This window comes from Acanthochromis polyacanthus, chromosome 3, assembly GCF_021347895.1.
Source record: "Acanthochromis polyacanthus isolate Apoly-LR-REF ecotype Palm Island chromosome 3, KAUST_Apoly_ChrSc, whole genome shotgun sequence".
Taxonomy (NCBI): Eukaryota; Metazoa; Chordata; class Actinopteri; family Pomacentridae; genus Acanthochromis; species Acanthochromis polyacanthus.
The window spans coordinates 44,522,595-44,543,281 of record NC_067115.1 but is presented as its reverse complement, the minus strand read 5'-3'; the positions used below and the strand labels follow the sequence as shown (position 1 = coordinate 44,543,281).

At 40.9% G+C, this 20,687-nt stretch overlaps 1 protein-coding gene across 1 annotated transcript; it reads right to left on the bottom strand.

Moving 5' to 3' along the window:
* LOC110970968 (thioredoxin-related transmembrane protein 2-B) lies at positions 1-13,427 on the bottom strand. The gene is made up of 8 exons (XM_022221287.2): positions 13,139-13,427; positions 11,783-11,843; positions 11,322-11,435; positions 9,088-9,164; positions 8,901-9,007; positions 8,742-8,807; positions 8,513-8,642; positions 1-3,836 (listed from the first exon to the last, which is right to left on the bottom strand). Exons 1-8 carry the CDS (start codon positions 13,325-13,327, stop codon positions 3,657-3,659), a joined length of 924 nt encoding a protein of 307 aa, XP_022076979.1. The 5' UTR covers positions 13,328-13,427; the 3' UTR covers positions 1-3,656.
* Positions 13,428-20,687: the final 7,260 nt, after the last annotated feature.

The following is a 20,687-nucleotide window of genomic DNA, read 5'->3' as shown; positions in this document are numbered from 1 at the left end:
TTCATGTGCACATCGTTTTATTACATGAATAAGAAAACAGACCAGACTTTTCTTTTACAACAACTCGTCCACTCATGTCCAGGAGCAGAAACAGTCTAGAAGCAGCTGAGATGAAATGGACGTGACACAGGTAGAATCTAGTTCAAAACATACAGAAACACAACACAAAACAAAGGAGCAGGTGGAATAAGAACACAAGGAATGTCTTCAAAATGCAAATCTAACAGTATTAAAAAAAACTACAAATGACTCTGAAACAATTTTACTTTGATCAAAAAGAGCAAAAGCAGCAGCTCGCCACCAAACGGTCAGTGATCATTAATGTTGTAAAAGCAGTTTATTAAAATGTGTCAGATAATCCAGGAATGTGAAGTCATCTGAAAATAAGCTCAGTTCATCATGAAGCAGGTTTACAGCACAAAGGATTGGTTTAATTACGGTGACATTTGACTGAAAATCACAGCTTGTGTGAGACTTTCTGGATCTGTCCACAAACGCTCAACTCTGGTGTTCCTCCAGTTAACACGGACGTGGGACCACTTCAGAGAACGTTGGGGTTGTGGATGAGTCCACATTCAGGTCTGCAGGTCTGAGGCTAACGTCAGGACGCTAAATCGAGTCTGGTACACCTTCATCATCATCATCATCATCTCACCTCCTCCGTCCTCCTCCTACTGATGTCAGTGCAGCACCTTAAAGGACGTCTCAGTTCCTAAAACACATCTCAAGCAGTGAGAAGACAGGACCTCTGAGTCAGGATTCACAGGAAGTATCTTCTGGATCTCTGACGGCATGCTGTGAGTAGAACCGACAAACCGATGGGTAAACCTCTGCTCTATTGGTTGTTTTCCACCAGCATCTACTGGACTCTACTGGGTTTGTGAGGTTTTCCATCAGGACGTAGTTCCTGGTACCAGCTACTGTTTTAGTTCCTACTGGGCCGGGGTTCCCAGAGAGCTGATTGGAGCCGATAATGTGACGTCTACAGAGTGCAGGCCTCTGATTGGACAGGGAGTGATGACACACCAGAATGACGAATCCTCCAAAATTAAACCAGTTTGAGTCGCTTGCAAATGACGTTAAGGGACTTGTGGGCCGCCGTGCTACGACGACTCCCCCCACGATGAGGAGCTACTCAAAGGAATGGAAAACGAGCTGAGCAGGTGGTGGTGGAAAAACGCTGCAAGTCTCTCAGTGTTTTCAATAGTAGTCTTTAGTGGAGCAGCTTTTTTTCTACATTACAGTATGTGCTAAATAATAAATGAAAATGCACATCCATGCACTCTTGTCACATTGCACTACGTTGTCATTTAATCATATTCTACACCGTTCTGTTCATCCAACCGATAATAAAACGCAGCAGGAACCTGGGACTATAGGTGGACCGGTCGCATTTAATGAGGACACCTCAAACATTCTGCTGGAATCACTGATGGGAGAAACCAAGACTCAAAGAGGAAGCAGGGATGCCTGAACAGAAATGAGCGGTGGCTTGTTGCTTACCAGGTCTCCTTTCTTTACTGGGCATCAGCTGAGGCCTACAGGATCAAAAGACCAATGATGGTTTCTTTACAAACCGACTTTACCGTCCTCAGAGCCACGCTGCCATCACGACTAAAACTGATGCATATTCATTCAGCAGGACCTTTAATGTGTTTTAAGGTTCTAAATAAAACAAATAAACCTTGCTACCCAAGTCTGAACTGGATTGGAAGTTTCTCCGTCACTGCTGAGGAAGCTGCTAGTAATAACTTCTCATTCCATGTTGTAGCTAGAACTGGCGTCTTTAAAAGAGTAACTGATAAATCTGACCAGGCTTTCTATGAGCAGCCGGCCGGTTGATCCATACAGGAAACACACAAATGTACAAATTCCATCTCAGACTCAGCTAGCATGAGACAAGGAACACTTCTGGATTCACCAATCCGCAAAAACGACGACATTCAGGTCAGTTTTCTGTTAATGTTCTTCACACAGCTGGAGGAAAACTCCTCTTAGATTCTGTTCATTCCTGTTCAGTCACACTAATCTTTAATCATTTAAACATTTTATTATTAAGGACGTTTCAAGCTGTAGAGCAAAGTCCATGAAAAGGGCGACGTGGACGTCTAGAAAGTCTTTTAAATCACTTCACACACCTCAGAGCACCACCACATGTGTCTATCTGTTAATGCAGAGGTGTCCACCATGAGGCCCGTGGTCCAAAAGTGGTCCTCCAGAGGGTCCAATCCGGCCCTCAAAGTGTAAAAACTCCAGAGAAGACATTAACTGCAGATTGTAAATTAGTAAAAGTATAAATTTAAAATCATTTCTAGACCATGACAAGTTGTTTGGATCAGAAAGTAGAATACTGGATTGTTCTTTGTTCTGTTGTCGCTTTGTGTCTCATTTTTGTTGTTTTGTGTTTCCTTTTCATCTCGTTTGTGGTTTTTGTCTAATTTTTGTTATTTTGTGTTTCGCTTTTTTCATTGTTTTTGTCGTTTTGTGTTTTATTTTCTCGTTTTTGTCGTTTGTCCATTCTTTTGTCACTTTGTAACTTTTTTGGCGAATGTTTTGTCATTTTGTGTTTCATTTTTGTAATATTTTGTCTTGTTTTTTGTCTGACCTTTGTCGTTCGGTTTTTGCCTCATTTTTGTGTTTTGCTTTATTTGTTGTTTTGTGTGCTGTTGTGTTTTTTTGTCTCGTTTTGTCATGTATCCATTTCTTTGTCGCTTTGTAACTTGTTTGTCTAATTTTTGTCTCTTTCATTTTATTTTGTGTCGTTTGTCTCATTTTTGCATTGTCTTGTTTTGGTTTTTTTGTCTTTTTTTATCTGACTTGTTGTTTTGTTCGTACAGTAAAACTGGTCCACTGGAGGTCAGACTGGGCTGAATGTGGAACCTGGACTCAGATCAGTGGACATCGCTGCGTTAACGTGACCGTTCAGTGCAGACGTGTTGGAAGCGGTACAGAAACGTTACCTAGCTGGTGACATCAGTGGTGCCACCTTTACGTGACCAGAGCGCACATTTAGACACGAAGCTGACGTGTTTGACTGCTGTCAGATGAACAGAACAGATTGTAGAAACACCACTAGTGGGCGGTGTTCATGCGTGTGGAGCACACACATGTTGAGGCGTTCATTCTACAGTTTAGCACGGTGATGGATGTCTGTGTGAATCGTACCGTTAGTTTATACATTACAATCACAGTTTAAAAACAATCTAAATTAAATTAGTAGCATAACAATCTAAATCAGAATCAGACTGTCCCCACATCCACTGCTCCCATAGCGGCCCTCAGACCTACTGCAGAAACAGAGCACAGGTCCAGGCCTGATGCTGACCTACAGAAGTTTACCTCCATCTAAAGCTGGTCTCTCCTCCTGCTGCTTGTTCTTTAGTTCCTTTTAAAGGGAAAACACACTGTGGCTTATTGTTAGGAGTTATTTTGGCAGAAACCAGAGTTCAGTGGCTGGATTAAAGGTTTTGTTTTCTCTCAGCATCAGCGTGAACGCCGTGTTTCTGCCGTTCTTTCTCGTGTCCGGGTCGTTTGAAAGGCAGATTCTGAAGTGGACAAACTGAAGTGAAGGAGCATGAGAAGAAGCTGGAGGGGAGTGAGCTGACCTGGACCATCACGTTTCACCCACAAGTCCAAGCTGAGAGCCACACATCATCTTATTTGTCCTTCTTGGATTCAGACTCCTTCAGATGGAAGTCGTTTCCAGGCTGCTCCGGTTCCTCCTCCTCCGGTAACGGGGGGAACTGGGACGGACTCACCTTCTCTGCTCTGGTCTTGGAGATCTTCTTGGATTTCTGATAGAGCTCGTTCAGGTTGAACTCCCTGATGATGTTCTCCTGGTGGAAGGAAGTGGAGGACAGAGGCGGTTATTGATGACTTTATTTGGATTGGATGATTTAAAAATAAAAACAAATAAAAAAAAATCAGTAGAAAGTACTGAGCCTCTCTCTACATGATCTAAGAGCATCTCATAAAATTAGAAAATAGAGAGAAAGGTTCCATATTTTTCATCAGACATCGTTCAAAGTGAAAACTGTACAGATCAGGGGTGTCCACCATGAGGCCCGTGGGCCAAAAGTGGTCCTCCAGAGGGTCCAATCCGGCCCTCAAAGTGTAAAAATTACAGAGAAGACATTAACTGCAGATTGTAAATCAGTAAAACTATAAATTTAAAATTATTTCTAGACCATGACAAGTTGTTTGGATCAGAAAGTAAAATACTAGATTGTTCTTTGTTCTTTTGTGTCTCATTTTTGTAATATTTTGTCTGTTTTTGATTTTTTGTCTGATTTTTATTGTTTGACTCATATTTTTGTCATTTTGTTTCTAGTTTTTGTGTTTCCTTTTTGTCTCACTTTTCTTACTTTTGTCATTTTGTGTTTTGCTTTATTCATTGTTTTGTTGTTTTGTTTCACGCTTCTGTCATTTTTTGTCTCGTTTGTCCATTTTTTGTCGCTTTCTAATGTGTTCGTTTCGTGTCGTTTGTCTCATTTCTTGTCATTTTTGAAGTAAAATACTATACTGTTCAGCTCCAGGTGACTAAATGTTGTGTTCCTCTGTAGACACTCTGTGATCTGGAAGTTGTGATGTGGAAATGATAAACTGAGGATGAATGTGGATGAAACTGGATTTACTTTTCTTTTGGTAAATTTCAACTTGTTTATGATGTTGTGTAAAAAGAGAATTCCTTAAATGTAATCATTTTCACACTAAAACAAAGGAACCATCAGGAGTTGTGGTTATTTAGAGGTTATTATGCTGTGGTTTTACTGGTTTTACTGGTCCAGTCCACTTCAGATCAAACTGGACTGAATGTGGAACCTGAACTAAGATGAGTTGAACACCTCTGATCGATACTGAAGACTCATCACACAAACTGAAATTGAAGTTTTAGAATGTCCCAGTTTTTCCATTTTTTTATTGAAATTTAAGTAGTTAAATTCCAATGAATATCCTGAAATTTTCCAAAGGTAAGAGGTGAACTGCCAGAGGTTTAAAAAGGTCAGGTTACCCAGAACTGAACAACAATGTACATTTCAGAATTCTACCAAAAAGCCTTTTTCAGGAACAGAAATGTGTCAACAACTTAAAGGGAAACTTTGGGGTTTTTTCAACCTGGGGTCTGTTTTCATGTCATTTCATACATGTGAGTGATGGAGAAATGAACTTTTGACATAGCTCCAGTATTTAGCCAGGCAGGCAGCTTAGCAGCTCAGCTAGCAGCTCAGCTAGCAGCTCAGCTAGCAGCTCAGCTAGCGAAACCGGTGTTTTGACGCGAGCTATCGCACGATTTCGGAAAGAGATTTGCTTTCTAGCGTCCTGAGATTTGGATACAGACCACAATAAAGAGCGATTGCCAGGTAATGTGGAGGTTTTCGTTCACTTCTCATCTCTAGTAAGTTGTGGGACACTCATTGAGACTATCTGAGCCGGTCAGTGTGGGGAAAAAAAGCACGTTAGGGCGGACTTTGACGCGGGGGGGCAAGTTGCCCCATACTTTTCGCTAGCTGAGCTGCTAGCTGAGCTGCTAGCTGAGCTGCTAAGCTGCCTGCCTGGCTAAATACTGGAGCTATGTCAAAAAATTCATTTCTCCATCACTCACATGTATGAAATGACATGAAAACAGACCCCAGGTTGAAAACAAACTGAAGTTCCCCTTTAAAGCTGTTCTGCAGTAATGGAGGTTGATGAAGCCTTGAAAGTTGGAGCTACTAAATCCTAAAGGAGTCCCAACTTTTCTAGATTCCTTCCAGCCTCCTCTGTCTGCATAAAGTAGAGCTGGAACCCACCGAGGAACCCTCCAGAACATTATTAGAACAGGATTGTCAGTATTATTTACTGTTTTCCAGACACTGTTTCAGGGCAAACCGTGGCTGCCTCCTAATGCACTCTGATGTCCAAAGACTGGATAGTAAAGACGGACGTAGCAACCAGATCTGATTACGAAGCCACCCAGAAGTGTCTAAAACCTGCAGTACCACTCCGTCTGACAGGTTCTACCTTCAAAAAGCTCCATAGACCCCAACTTTACACGGCAAAAACAGTAACTGAGCAGAGTCAGCAGAAGGAAAACCTCATGTGGCTGTAAAGGAGACTGAATGGAGGACATCCTCAGTGAACCACTTCCTGTTTAGAAGCATGGACCAGCTCTTTCAGCTGTAGATTATTCTCTGTTCTTAGTGTTCACAGGCTCCATGTATCACCTTTAACCTCATCTCTGCTGTTGGATCATGATTAAAATAACGAGTACACGTTGCCATGACCTGCACTAAAACATCAAGAGCTTCATTCCTACCATTACTGCACATTATTTAACTATTCTGACCTGGAAAGTTGTGTAAAAACAGCATTACTGTTAGAACTGGAAGGATGAGGAGGACATCAGTGCTGCTCTTCCTCACAGAGATAACCACAGCTGGATGTTCTCTGAAGCTCCAGGACCATCAGATATACACCCTGGTAACACTCTGCCAGGAAGTAGTAAAGTCCTGGCTCCATTTTCTCAGTACAGAAACCAATGGGTGGTTAGCTACGTCCATCTTTATCATACCCTCTATGGTTAAACATCGCTGTCTCACCGTGTGAATAATAGCTGTGATTGGCTGTTACTCATGACATACAACACAGGGTTCTCACCAGGATTTTTTTCAGCGTAACGGCAGGTCCTCCCGCACGCGCAATAGACGGGAACGGGTCAATCGACAGGAAAGTACGGCTGAGGTGGGCAGACATAAATTAACCTAGATAGGCACCCAGTCGATAAAAACAAACGCACATGGCGTTATCTGTCAAAATAACAGCGCAGCGGCCCTAATCACAGTCTTAACCCTTCCTGTTCGGCCCCCGACCGTGGTCAGGAAGCCTGGGGTTAACCCCCTTCACTTCCTCAGCAGCCGTAGAGGCAAAGACACAGGAGCCCAGCCGCATCGAAGAACACTGCAGCCTTTATTGTCTATAAACAGTGGCTGAACCGCACAGTACCACCAACCAGCAACTACACACCTTCTCTCCTCCTCTACCGAACCGACTGCCGTCTCTCTCGCTCGCGCTGCATTCAGGGTCACTCGGACATCTCACTCTCCCCCTCCCTCCCCCTCCCTCCCACACACACACGCTGCTTTCTCTCCCTCTCTCATGACGGAGCCACACACTCTCCTAACAACTGCGTAATCTTTGAAATGCGCTGGCGAGAACCCTGATTTGTCAAAATAACAGCGTAGCGGCCCTAATCACAGCGTAATCTTTTAAACTGACAGCGTAACGGGCCGTTACAACAGTGTAACGGGCCGTTACGCTGAAATGCACTGGCAAGAACCCTGCAACAGCCAATCAGATGGCACCAGACAGTGACAGCCTCAACCTGGTGCACCTCCAGCCTGTGTAGAAACCAGAAATGATCTGCTCAGGGTCTGAAGGACTGTTTTGACTCCACGCATAGGAAGTCCTCTGTGATGGTCATGGAGAGGACATCCACAGCGGATTACATCGACTTTTGTGTGGAAGATGTTGGACTGTGCAATGTTTCTCCAACAACAAACTGTGGACATGAAGGCTCTTCTTAAGGAGAGGAGGACTCCTTCATGAAAACCAAACCCACCATTAAAAAAAATGGAAACAGCGACGGTACGCATTGCTCTTCATGGAACCTGGCAAAATCTGAATATGGCAACCAGACCTGTACCGTGGACGAATGAAGAAGTCGAGACTTTTCTGTCTTTAGTGTGTTTGTGTCGCACACAGATGTCGTTAAAGGACTTCTGGGCCGCCGTGCTATGACGACTCCACCCATGATGAGGTGGTACTCAACTGGAATGGAAAACCACCCAGACCACCCAGACCCAAGTAGAGCCGAGTAGGTGCTAATGGAAAAGCACCAGAAGAGCGGACAATGACTTGAACCTTTTCTTTAACAGGTTTGATCAGATCAGTCATCTGCCCTTCTCCCTGCTCTGTTACCCCTGTCTTCTGTTCCACCTGAACCTCCACCTCACTAAGCCCACAGCCGAACCAGACCCTTACTGAACCTTCAGACAGCTGCTCTTCTCCTCCACCAACACCTTCTTCTTCCCATACCCAGCCTTCCTGCTCCATCCTGTCCTGGTCCACAGATCAGGGGAGGAAACTACTCAGGGAGGTTAAAGTCAGAAAGGCTGCAGATGCTGATGTCTCCAGGTGATCACCAAGAGTCTGAGACCTGGGAGAGTTTCAGGCCTTTGGAAGACATCTCCGTGGGTACCAGTGCTGAAGACCCCTCATCCCAAAGACTTCAACAGCTCACACCTGATGAAGACCTTTCAGAGGCCGGTCCTTGTCCACCTCCACCCCTACTGAACCCACCAATGGACCCCCGACAGTTGACAGATTACTAGATTATTGGACAATAAAAATCTAGAGTTGAGGTTTAAACAGGCACCAGGTCCACATCCAGTAAACTGAGGTTAGCAGCTCTGAAAACACAGAGCATATTACTGGTGATGTATTTTCACATGTTGAGTGTACAGTCCGGTCAGACCTCAGTGAAGCTCCAGGAAACTGCTCTGCCCTTCTTGTCCACCTGGGGGCGCCGCATCACCTCCTTCCCTCCCTGGAACAACACCAAGGATGGAAGCTGCTTTGACAGTGGAGACGCCGACACCTTGTACCTGCAGAAAAGAATAAATCCAGACAAAATATCTTCCTTTTTCCAATAACAAACCCATCCTCTATGAGCACTTCAGGAAATCTTCGTATGCAAGTCTTACTTCTTGGAAATCTCTCCATAGCGTCCGATGTCCACTTTGCCAAACTTGAGGCCACTACAGTTGTACCTGAAGCACAAGAACAGCAGTCATTTAAGTTCCTCCTGTTAATCTCACTGTGTGGTTTTTGTGTTTGTACTGAGGAAACGGACAGAGTCTTACTTCAGAGAGAGGTCGGCGTAGACAGAAGCAAAGGACTGGCACTCAGGAGACCAGTTAGCAAAAAATTCAACGATCCATGTCACACGACTGTCTCTGTCCAGCTCGTCCTGTACAGTAAACACAGAGCTACGATTAGAGATTAAAGCTAAGAAGAAACTCAGCGAGACATTTTGCCATTTTTACTCACATCGATAGTTTTGTCGCTTAAGTATTTGATGTACTCTGGTCCCATGTAAAGAGGCGGCTTACAGGTCATTAAAAACACTGAAATACAACCAACACAAGAGAAGGAACTGTTACTACTTTGTCTTTGATGACATTTGCATATTTAGGCAATGATTAATCGACTGACTCACGTCTTTATGTGACAAAAACCTCAAACAATCTTCCAATGTGAGAATCTGTCACCTTTATTCATGGAAGTTGGTTATCTTTCCTTGTTTACTATACACACGTGGACAAAATTGTTGGTACCCCTCAGTTAAAGAAGGAAAAACCCACAATTCTCACTGAAATCACTTGAAACTCACAAAAGTAACAATAAATAAAAATTTATTGAAAATTAAATAATCAAAAACAGCCATTACTTTTGAATTGTTGATTAACATAATTATTTAAAAAAACAAACTAATGAAACAGGCCTGGACAATAATGATGGTACCTCTATAAAAGATTGAAAACTAATTGACCAGAGTGACATGATTAACTCAGGTGTGTCATTTAATTGACATCACAGGTGTTTCCAAACTCATAATCAGTCAGTCTGCCTATTTAAAGGGAGACAAGTAGTCACCCTGCTGTTTGGTGAAAAGGTGTGTACCACACTGAACATGGACAACAGAAAGCGAAGGAGAGAATTGTCCCAGGACATCCGAAAAAAAATGATAGACAAACATCTTAAAGGTAAAGGCTATAAGACCATCTCTAAACAGCTTGAAGTTCCTGTGACAACAGTGGCTCATATTATTCAGAAGTTCAAGACCCACGGGACAGTAGCCAACCTCCCTGGACGTGGCCGCAAGAGGAAAATTGATGACAAATTGAAGAGACGGATCGTTGGAATTGTATCCAAAGAGCCCAGAGCAACCTCCAAAGAAATTAAAGGTGAACTCCAAGGCCAAGGTACATCAGTGTCAGATCGCACCATTCGTCGTTGTTTGAGCCAAAGTGGACTTCATGGGAGACGACCAAGGAGGACACCATTGCTGAAAAAAACTCATAAAAAAGTGAGACTGGAATTTGCAAAAATGCATGTTGACAAGCCACAAAGCTTCTGGGAGAATGTCCTTTGGACAGATGAGACCAAACTGGAGCTTTTTGGTAAGGCACATCAACTCTATGTTCATAGACTCAAAAACCAAGCATACGAAGAAAAGAACACTGTCCCTACGGTGAAACATGGAGGAGGCTCAGTAATGTTTTGGGGCTGCTTTGCTGCATCTGGCACAGGGTGTCTTGAAAGTGTGCAAGGTACGATGAAATCTGAAGACTATCAAGGCATTCTGGAGAGAAATGTGCTGCCTCGTGTCAGAAAGCTTGGTCTCAGTCGCAGGTCATGGGTCTTCCAACAGGACAACGATCCAAAACACACAGCCAAAAACACCCAAGAATGGCTGAGAGAAAAGCGTTGGACTATTCTAAAGTGGCCTTCTATGAGCCCAGATCTGAATCCCATTGAACATATGTGGAAGGAGCTGAAACATGCCATTTGGAGAAGACACCCATCAAACCTGAGACAACTGGAGCTGTTTGCTCATGAGGAGTGGGCCAAAATACCTGTTGACAGCTGCAGAACGCTCATTGACAAATACAGAAATCGTTTAATTGCAGTGATTGCCTCAAAAGGTTGTGCAACAAAATATTAAGTTATGGGTACCATCATTTTTGTCCAGCCCTATTTCATTAGTTTGTTTTTTTTAAATAATTATGTTAATCAACAATTCAAAAGTGATGGCTGATTTTGATTATTTAATTTTCAATAAATTTTTATTTATTGTTACTTTTGTGAGTTTCAAGTGATTTCAGTGAGAATTGTGGGTTTTTCCTTCTTTAACTGACTGGTACCAACAATTTTGTCCACGTGTGTAGCTGTCATTTCTGATGTTTGTTGGGTAGGATGTTTTCAGTATTATCTGACATTTTATACTCTGCTATATCCTGAAAAAATGTTCACCAGAATGATCAATACCGCTGTCCTTGGTCCAAATGATTCTGTATTTCTACAAGTTTACGTGAAAAATAACTGCCTAAATACCGAAACATGTGATGCTCGAGTGAGCGTTTCCTGTATCGGGTTAGGTCCAAAGAAGCTACAGCGTGTCTGATAACGCTCTTCTAATGGCTTCTGGACAACAACAGCACAGAGGATGAAGATCATCGCTGGTGGTACGACAGGATGAAGGCACCAAAGGATGAACTGACCGATGCAGAGCGTGAGGTAGAGCAGTCCCATCCTGATGTCCAGTCTGAAGAACAGGATCACGTTGGCCACTTTACTGAACAGAATAATGTTCCCCACATGTTGCTCCACAGTTACTGGACAGATACAGACATTCATTGAACCAAAAACATGTAAATTAGCAGAAAACAATAACATTTCCTAATTGCATCGATTGCTAAGATGTATTGTCTAAAACAGGATCAATATTTTCAAACTGAAGGTCATGATAACTAACATTTCGATCCTAATGATGGACTTTTTATTCCTAAAACAGGAACCACAAGACTTGAGTCTATCTTTAGAAGGCTATAATGGTCACAGTTCAGTTAAACCACAATGGAAAAAGTAGATTTCTTGTAGCTGCGAGGCGACGCTGCTAACCACCGAGCCACTGTGCAGCCCTTCTACTAAACAATCTGACAAAAACACATCAGCTACTCACTGGCTCGTCGGTTCTTCATCATTACAATGGCACTAAGGAACATGAGGATCTCCACCTCTCTCTGACAACACAGACATGAAAACTATTAGGATCAGAACCGGACGTTTGAGCAGGCATTTTCACAAAATGTGGTGTAGCAAGGCAGGGAGGAAACAGACAGTTTTCAAATTCAAACCTCATAATGAGCTACTGCAACACACACTACTGTAAGAACACTTTCACAAAGTGAGGTTTGCATAATATGTCCCCTTTAACATTTTTCAGGCTGAAAGATTGGTTAGCGTGGTGGATAAACACTCTGGACAGCAGTGAGAGCATCGTGGGACTCCACAAGGTGGATATTCAACAGTTATTTTATTCATGATATATTTTTTAAATTAATCGCTTATCAGAATTTCTTTGCTGACAAATACTGGAATTGGCATCAGCCTCAAAAATCCATATCAGTCAGGCCCTACTTGTAATTAACCCCTAGGAGAGTCCAACTCATTCTAGTCCAGGTTCCACATTCAGCCCAGTTTGATCTCTAGTGACCAGTTTTACTATATGAACAAAATGACAAAAGTCAGATTAAAAAAAAGACAAAAACCAACAAAAACAAAACATTGCAGAAATGAGACACAAAATGTAAAAAAGAATTTGACAAATGACACAAAATAAATTAAAAAAAGACCAAAAAATAGACAAACAAGTTACAAAAAATGGACAAATTACATAAATGAGACAAAAAACACAAAACACCACGCAAAACAACAAATAAAGCAAAACACAAAATGACAAAAATAAGATAAAAACCACAAGAGAGACAAAAAGCAAACACAAAACATCAAAAACAAGAAACAAATCAACAAACACATGAGACAAAAAGCAAAAAAAAACAAGACATAAAACGACAAAAATTGACAAAACACAAAACATAACAAAAGAGAAGCTACAAACTGACAAAAATTGACAACAAAAACAAGACAAGACAAACGAGATGAAAGCCAGACAAAAAAACAACAAAAACAGACAAAATATGACAAAAATGAGACACAAAAGAACAAAGAACAATCTAGTATTTTACTTTCTGATCCAAACAACTTGTCATGGTCTAGAAATGATTTTAAATTTATAGTTTTACTAATTTACAATCTGCAGTTAATGTCTTCTCTGTAATTTTTACACTTTGAGGACCGGATTGGACCCTCTGGAGGACCACTTTTGGACCACGGGCCTCGTGGTGGACAACCCTGGTTTGCATGTCATAGATAATGTCATCCATAGCTTTCTACCAGCCTGTCCCATAAGAAGCTATCTAGCTAGTTTACACCAGGTTTTCCAAAGCAGTTGGACTTTGCAGTATTTTCTACGGACCCAGTCGAAGTCGCAGGAGTTGCCGTCCTCTCTCTGGGTGGACAGATGGTCGCAGACTCCGGGCGTTTTTCGGACAGCCAGGAACGCTATGGACATGAAGAGCGAAGCGACATAATAAGGCTTCAGCAGCCACTTGTAAACCTGCGGGAGGTGGTACAGGAAGGCGAATAACGGCGTTAGTAAAGCCATTTTTATTTAACGACACTATTTCAACTAAAACTGGTCCTAAACCGCAGTGACCGAAGCAGTCACTGATGAAACCGCTAGTTTACCGCTAGTTTACGCTAGCTGTGTATTTCCGTGAAAGCACAACTTCCGGGTTAAAAAGTAAAACTATTTATAATAACATTTTTTATTACCCTGTTTATTTTACGAGATGTATTGCTGTATTATTTTCAGTCTTGTGAATGTATTTTAATTCTATACATGCCTTTGCTGTGCACTTAGCATGTTTTCGTGTCCCAAACACACGGAGCTAGCGGATGTGACGTCATATTTGACGGTAGCTAACTCTCGGTAGCTTGGTTCAGCTGTGATGTTTACAGGCGGCAAAATCGGAAGGATTGGGGGATTAAAAGGGACAGGAGGCGATGCGGAGGTCAAACAGGACGAATCCGGTCCAATCGAGACGGGTCTGTCTCACTGATCTATAAATAAACCCTGGATGTTGTACTGGGCTGCTGAAGCTAAGGTAACCGGATATACTAAAGCGGCCATCTTGCGAGCCCCAAAACAAAGCCCTGCTGTGGTCCCCCTTTGGTTTAAACAAAGTAATCCCATGCATTTGCACGTGTTCTTCTTTCTCGGTATTTTTATTATTTTACAACGTTTCTTACCATTTATTATGCCGTCTTGTGCAGCAATTAACTGTACTTACAGAAAAGGGACAGGAAAGGGGAAAACCTTTCATAAGTAAGTTGAATTTATCGTTTCTTTTATGTCACTTAATATGTCAGTGAAAAGTTATGTACAAGGTACATTTCCCAAGCATGGCAGAACAGAGCCGCTTATTATAACCTGTTACTGACAATAATTAATCATTATAATTTCATTAATTTTTAAATATGGTTCTTAATAAATATTTAGACATATATACCTATAATTATAGAATACGTTATATTCTGATATAAAGCAAATTATTAAGAAGTAAAAATTCTTATAATATACAGAGGTGTATGTGTATATATATATATATATATATATATATATATATATATATATATATATATATGTAAGCGTGAAGCTAACTCTTTATTTCTATGTCTTGTGACAGATTTCCACACAGCCAGACAGAGCTATTAAAAAAGTGGTTAGTGAACTTGAGAAGGGAAAAGTATTTTCCTTCAAAACATGCAGGGCTATGTTCCGACCACTTTGAGGATCATTGGTTTGACAGAACAGGGCAGACAACAAGGCTGCGCCAGGGTGCTGTGCCAACTTTATTTGATTTTCCTCAACATCTTATGAAGCCTGTAAGTAGCTTCTATTCAATGATATATATATCTATATATATACATACACACGTGGACAAAATTGTTGGTACCCCTCAGTTAAAGAAGGAAAAACCCACAATTCTCACTGAAATCACTTGAAACTCACAAAAGTAACAATAAATAAAAATTTATTGAAAATTAAATAATCAAAAACAGCCATTACTTTTGAATTGTTGATTAACATAATTATTTAAAAAAACAAACTAATGAAACAGGCCTGGACAAAAATGATGGCACCTCTATAAAAGATTGAAAACTATTTGACCAGAGTGACATGATTAACTCAGGTGTGTCATTTAATTGACATCACAGGTGTTTCCAAACTCATAATCAGTCAGTCTGCCTATTTAAAGGGAGACAAGTAGTCACCCTGCTGTTTGGTGAAAAGGTGTGTACCACACTGAACATGGACAACAGAAAGCGAAGGAGAGAATTGTCCCAGGACATCCGAAAAAAAATGATAGACAAACATCTTAAAGGTAAAGGCTATAAGACCATCTCTAAACAGCTTGAAGTTCCTGTGACAACAGTGGCTCATATTATTCAGAAGTTCAAGACCCACGGGACAGTAGCCAACCTCCCTGGACGTGGCCGCAAGAGGAAAATTGATGACAAATTGAAGAGACGGATCGTTGGAATTGTATCCAAAGAGCCCAGAGCAACCTCCAAAGAAATTAAAGGTGAACTCCAAGGCCAAGGTACATCAGTGTCAGATCGCACCATTCGTCGTTGTTTGAGCCAAAGTGGACTTCATGGGAGACGACCAAGGAGGACACCACTGCTGAAAAAAACTCATAAAAAAGCCAGACTGGAATTTGCAAAAATGCATGTTGACAAGCCACAAAGCTTCTGGGAGAATGTCCTTTGGACAGATGAGACCAAACTGGAGCTTTTTGGTAAGGCACATCAACTCTATGTTCATAGACTCAAAAACCAAGCATACGAAGAAAAGAACACTGTCCCTACGGTGAAACATGGAGGAGGCTCAGTAATGTTTTGGGGCTGCTTTGCTGCATCTGGCACAGGGTGTCTTGAAAGTGTGCAAGGTACGATGAAATCTGAAGACTATCAAGGCATTCTGGAGAGAAATGTGCTGCCTAGTGTCAGAAAGCTTGGTCTCAGTCGCAGGTCATGGGTCTTCCAACAGGACAACGATCCAAAACACACAGCCAAAAACACCCAAGAATGGCTGAGAGAAAAGCGTTGGACTATTCTAAAGTGGCCTTCTATGAGCCCAGATCTGAATCCCATTGAACATATGTGGAAGGAGCTGAAACATGCCATTTGGAGAAGACACCCATCAAACCTGAGACAACTGGAGCTGTTTGCTCATGAGGAGTGGGCCAAAATACCTGTTGACAGCTGCAGAACGCTCATTGACAAATACAGAAATCGTTTAATTGCAGTGATTGCCTCAAAAGGTTGTGCAACAAAATATTAAGTTATGGGTACCATCATTTTTGTCCAGCCCTATTTCATTAGTTTGTTTTTTTTAAATAATTATGTTAATCAACAATTCAAAAGTGATGGCTGATTTTGATTATTTAATTTTCAATAAATTTTTATTTATTGTTACTTTTGTGAGTTTCAAGTGATTTCAGTGAGAATTGTGGGTTTTTCCTTCTTTAACTGAGGGGTACCAACAATTTTGTCCACATGTGTGTATATATATATATATATATATATATATACATTGATGTTTATTAAGTTAACAATTACATGTATTTTACATTTCAATGTTTGGTATTTATCATAAATCCTGCTGGTATAACTATTATTTCACACTGTCATTAAGTAGTTATTGCTGATAATCACTGACATCATTTCACACATTTGCTGTCTAGACGTCATAAAACGATGAAGTTCCTGGGTTTTATTTACATCTGAAGGGTCATTAATAGAGACTTCCTAAACTACCTTTCAACATATCACCAAGCATGTAAAGGGCTCTGTGTAGAGAGTCGGCTGATGTGCAGCTGTAATCATTGCTTTGACTTGTATATAATGTCTAAAATTTTACAAACTGTTTAGTATCACATGAAGAATTTATGAAATGTGTTTTTATCATATGTTAATTATAGTATTGTTGATGTTTGTTGCAAATCCCAAGTTTAATATGTTTTTTGTATGTGACTTAAACACACATACACATACACACATACACACACACACACACACACACACACACACACACACACACATATATATATATATACACACACAGATATATATATATATATATATATATATATATATATATAAAACCATTTTTCCTGATTATGTGTATATATAATAACTCTTTATTGTGCAATTGTGGTAACGGATATTTACATTTTTATTTTCAGCCTCAGAAAACCAGGACACCACCAGCTCACAGGGAAGCTTATCCTAGTGAGATGCCCCAGGCATATGGAGAAGATCAGTGTTCCCTCCAGAAGGAAGGACCAGTCTCAACACCAAGTACATCCACACTGGATCACAACTACACAGTTGAAAGCAGCCCCAGGACACTGAAAAGAAAGTTAGATCATGTTGTAGACAATCTGGAAAATGCAAGAAAAAAGTTGAAATTTTCCAGTCAGAAGGTTCGCAGGTTAAGGAGACAAGTTCTGTCCCTTAAAACACTTGTCAAAGAAATCCGACAGCGAAAACTCATTACACAAAAAAGACAGAGGTGGCCTTCAGAAGCCATCACGTGATGTTGTGACTGTTTGCGAGTCAACAGAAAAGTGTTTCCAACAAATTCTGGCTGCAAACAGTGGAAAAGTGCCTCAAGGAAGAGGAATTGTGCAAGTGATTACATCTGCTGTTTTGAATGAGGTAGCTATAAATGCTGTATTTGATTCACTTCACCCTCACATGTTTGACTGCACCCCGGAAAACAATCATGTTTTCAGCCTAATTAAATCCTCTCTAGCTGTTACTGTAAAATCTGCATGCACCACATTGCTAAATCATAGACAGAGAGGATGACAGGAGAAAAAGTAAGAAACCAGTTTTTGAAACCAGTTCTCTTTAAAGGGGAACTTCAGTTTTTTTTCAACCTGGGGTCTGTTTTCATGTCATTTCATACATATGAGTGATGGAGAAATGAATTTTCGACATAGCTCCAGTATTTAGCCAGGCAGGCAGCTTAGCAGCTCAGCTAGCAGCTCAGCTAGCAGCTCAGCTAGCGAAAAGTATGGGGCAGCTGGCCTCCTGGCGTCAAAGTCCACCCTAGCGTGCTTTTTCCCCACACTGACCGGCTCAGATAGTCTCAATGAGTGTCCCACAACTTACTAGAGATGAGAAGTGAACGAAAACCTCCACATTACCTGGTGATCGCTCTTTGTTGTGGTCTGTATCCAAATCTCAGGACGCTAGAAAGCAAATCTCGTTCCGAAATCGCATGATAGCTCACGAAATCATGCGATAGTTAGCGCCAAAACACTGGTTTTGGTGCGAGCTATCGTGCGTTTTCGGAACGAGATTTGCTTTCCTGCGTCCTGAGATTTGGATACAGACCACAACAAAGAGCGATCGCCAGGTAATGTGGAGGTTTTCGTTCACTTCTCACGCTCTTCGCTCACTTCCGAAAATTCATTTCTCCATCACTCACATGTATGAAATGACATGAAAACAGACCCCAGGTTGAAAAAAACCGAAGTTCCCCTTTAAACACCAGTAGAATGTGATATGTAAAGCTAGGCCTACATGTAACTTTATTGTATTAATTACTTTGTTTATTCAGTTGTATTTGCTTGCTTCTATTGGTGTGTGTTATTATCTTTTTATCATATTTTATATATACATGTGTACATTTACGTGTATTACATGTATATTGAATAATAATATATTAATCTGTTCCTGTAATAATGTGAAAAACAGGTTATTTCACTTAAATATCATGAAGTAGTATGTAGCATTGTGCCCTGATAGAAGCTAAGAAAATCATAAAATCAACATTCAAATGTAGCATAAAACTATTGTTGAATAATTTACAAGGCTGATTGTAAAATATTGAATTAATCACAATTGATAAGACCAACTAACTGGTTGATGTTGTAATTATATATATATATATATATATGAAAGACAGATAAGGGTTTTGTGATAAATCCCTGTACTTGTATATATATAAGCAGCTGTGTAAAGTACCTTCGTTTAATATTGTAATATGGTATATATTACATTATTTAATAATTAAATAAAAATGTTGTTAGAATAAATGACAGTATTGAAATAAATCCAGTTTATAATATGCCTTCAAGACATCTACATAATATATATATATATATATATACATGCATGGACATGTAGACCTGCAATATATGCAGCTTTATAAAGTAGTTTGTGGAATATTGTAGTACTGTGAACATATTAAAACTTTAAGTTTATTGCATAACAAAAATAAAATATTATTTGAATTTTGAACAAATCTGTTATTATTCATTCTGCATAACCAGAAAACAGTTTCATTGTGCATATAGTCCTGTACAGTACTGATTACTGTAACTAAAGCGTCTGGTTTTTATAGTCTAAGTAGTTTGTTAATTTTTTTGCCTAAAGTTGAAGACCTCTCTAATTCTCCCCTCTATATTATAGACATAATTATAATAAGCTAAAGACACGCAAAATTTATTTACAAGAAATAATAGTTGAGGCTGTTATTAAGCAGGTCTTCACATAAAACTATCTGCTTAAAGCTGCTGTCCGGAGTTTGAATCGCAGCGTCTCCCAAAACACTGTTGGTCCCTCCCTCTGATTTCGCCCCTTTATTTGTGCACATGGGCAGTACATGAGAGAAGTGCCCGGAGTGCTGCAGCATCTCGCCTGTTTTGCTGTTTTCCACTCTTCTACATTTAGTACATTTAGTAAATAATAAAGGAATTACGTTAGAATGCTGTATTGAGTCTAACTTGTCCTAATACCAAAATAACATGAATCTGCTAGGACGAACGAGTAAAGTTTCAATATGTGATTACACTCGTGTATCCCTCTGGATGACGTTGTTTATCAAACTTAGTGCATTTACGCGTGTATATGTGTTAGATTGTTTATTTATTTCTATCTAGAGTTCAGAATTGCATGACTCCTCTGACGAAGAGTATGTCCCAGACGCCCCAACATCTTCCTCCAGAGGTCGGGCATCTAAACGAAGCCGTCAGGCGGGCTATGGAGGCCGTGGTCGGGGAGCGACGCGAGCACCCCGAGCCAAAAAACGTCCTGCAGTCTCTTGGCCTGACAAGCCGTGGGATTGGTAACTTTTCTGGAAGTTGCTGATCCCTGATGCTCTCTCCTCCACAAGCAAAACAAATGTGCGCGCGGTTGCGTAGTGCGTAGCTCGCCCACCTCTGCATGGGCTTGCTTGCTGTGCGCGTAACCGTTGATTGACAGCATGACAAAGCTGAAGCTCGAACTTGATTGGTCGGCAGCGACCGGCGCTTTTTGGAATAACATGGGGGTCTATGAGAGGAAGGCGGAGCTCAGGAATAAATTTTCATATCGCGTTATACTAACATTATATTATAGTATCGAACTAGACTGACACATTTAAGCTTTGTTAAAAAATGATACATAAATTGAAAACAAACGGAAACTCCGGACACGAGCTTTAAGCCAAAGCCTGGGACTCTGCACTACTGCTTATTGGGGCCCGCAATACTTTTGCATGGAGGTCAGCGGGGCTGGGCTAGCAGCCCAGCCCCGCTGACCTCCATGTTTAGCTGCCTGCTTAGTCGGATGCAACATCCAGTGTTTATTTAGAGGTCAGTGGTCTGTCTGCAGGCTGCAAGAGAAAGGCGTGTCGCAAAGTAGGCGTGTTGCAAAGCTTTGCGACACGCCTACTTTGCGACACACCTCTCACCGGCAATCACGGAGAAACACGCGAGATATGAGATTTGAATCTTCAACCATGGCCGGTCGTGTCCACACCGTAAGTTTTAGCATATTTCATGTAATAAATGTGAACGACTTGCTGCATGTTGTTGTTTCATAGCTATGGTGATAGGCGATATTATAGTATGTAATATTATTTCATTAAAGAAACAGAAGTACACCAGCCTGTTGCTGTGTAA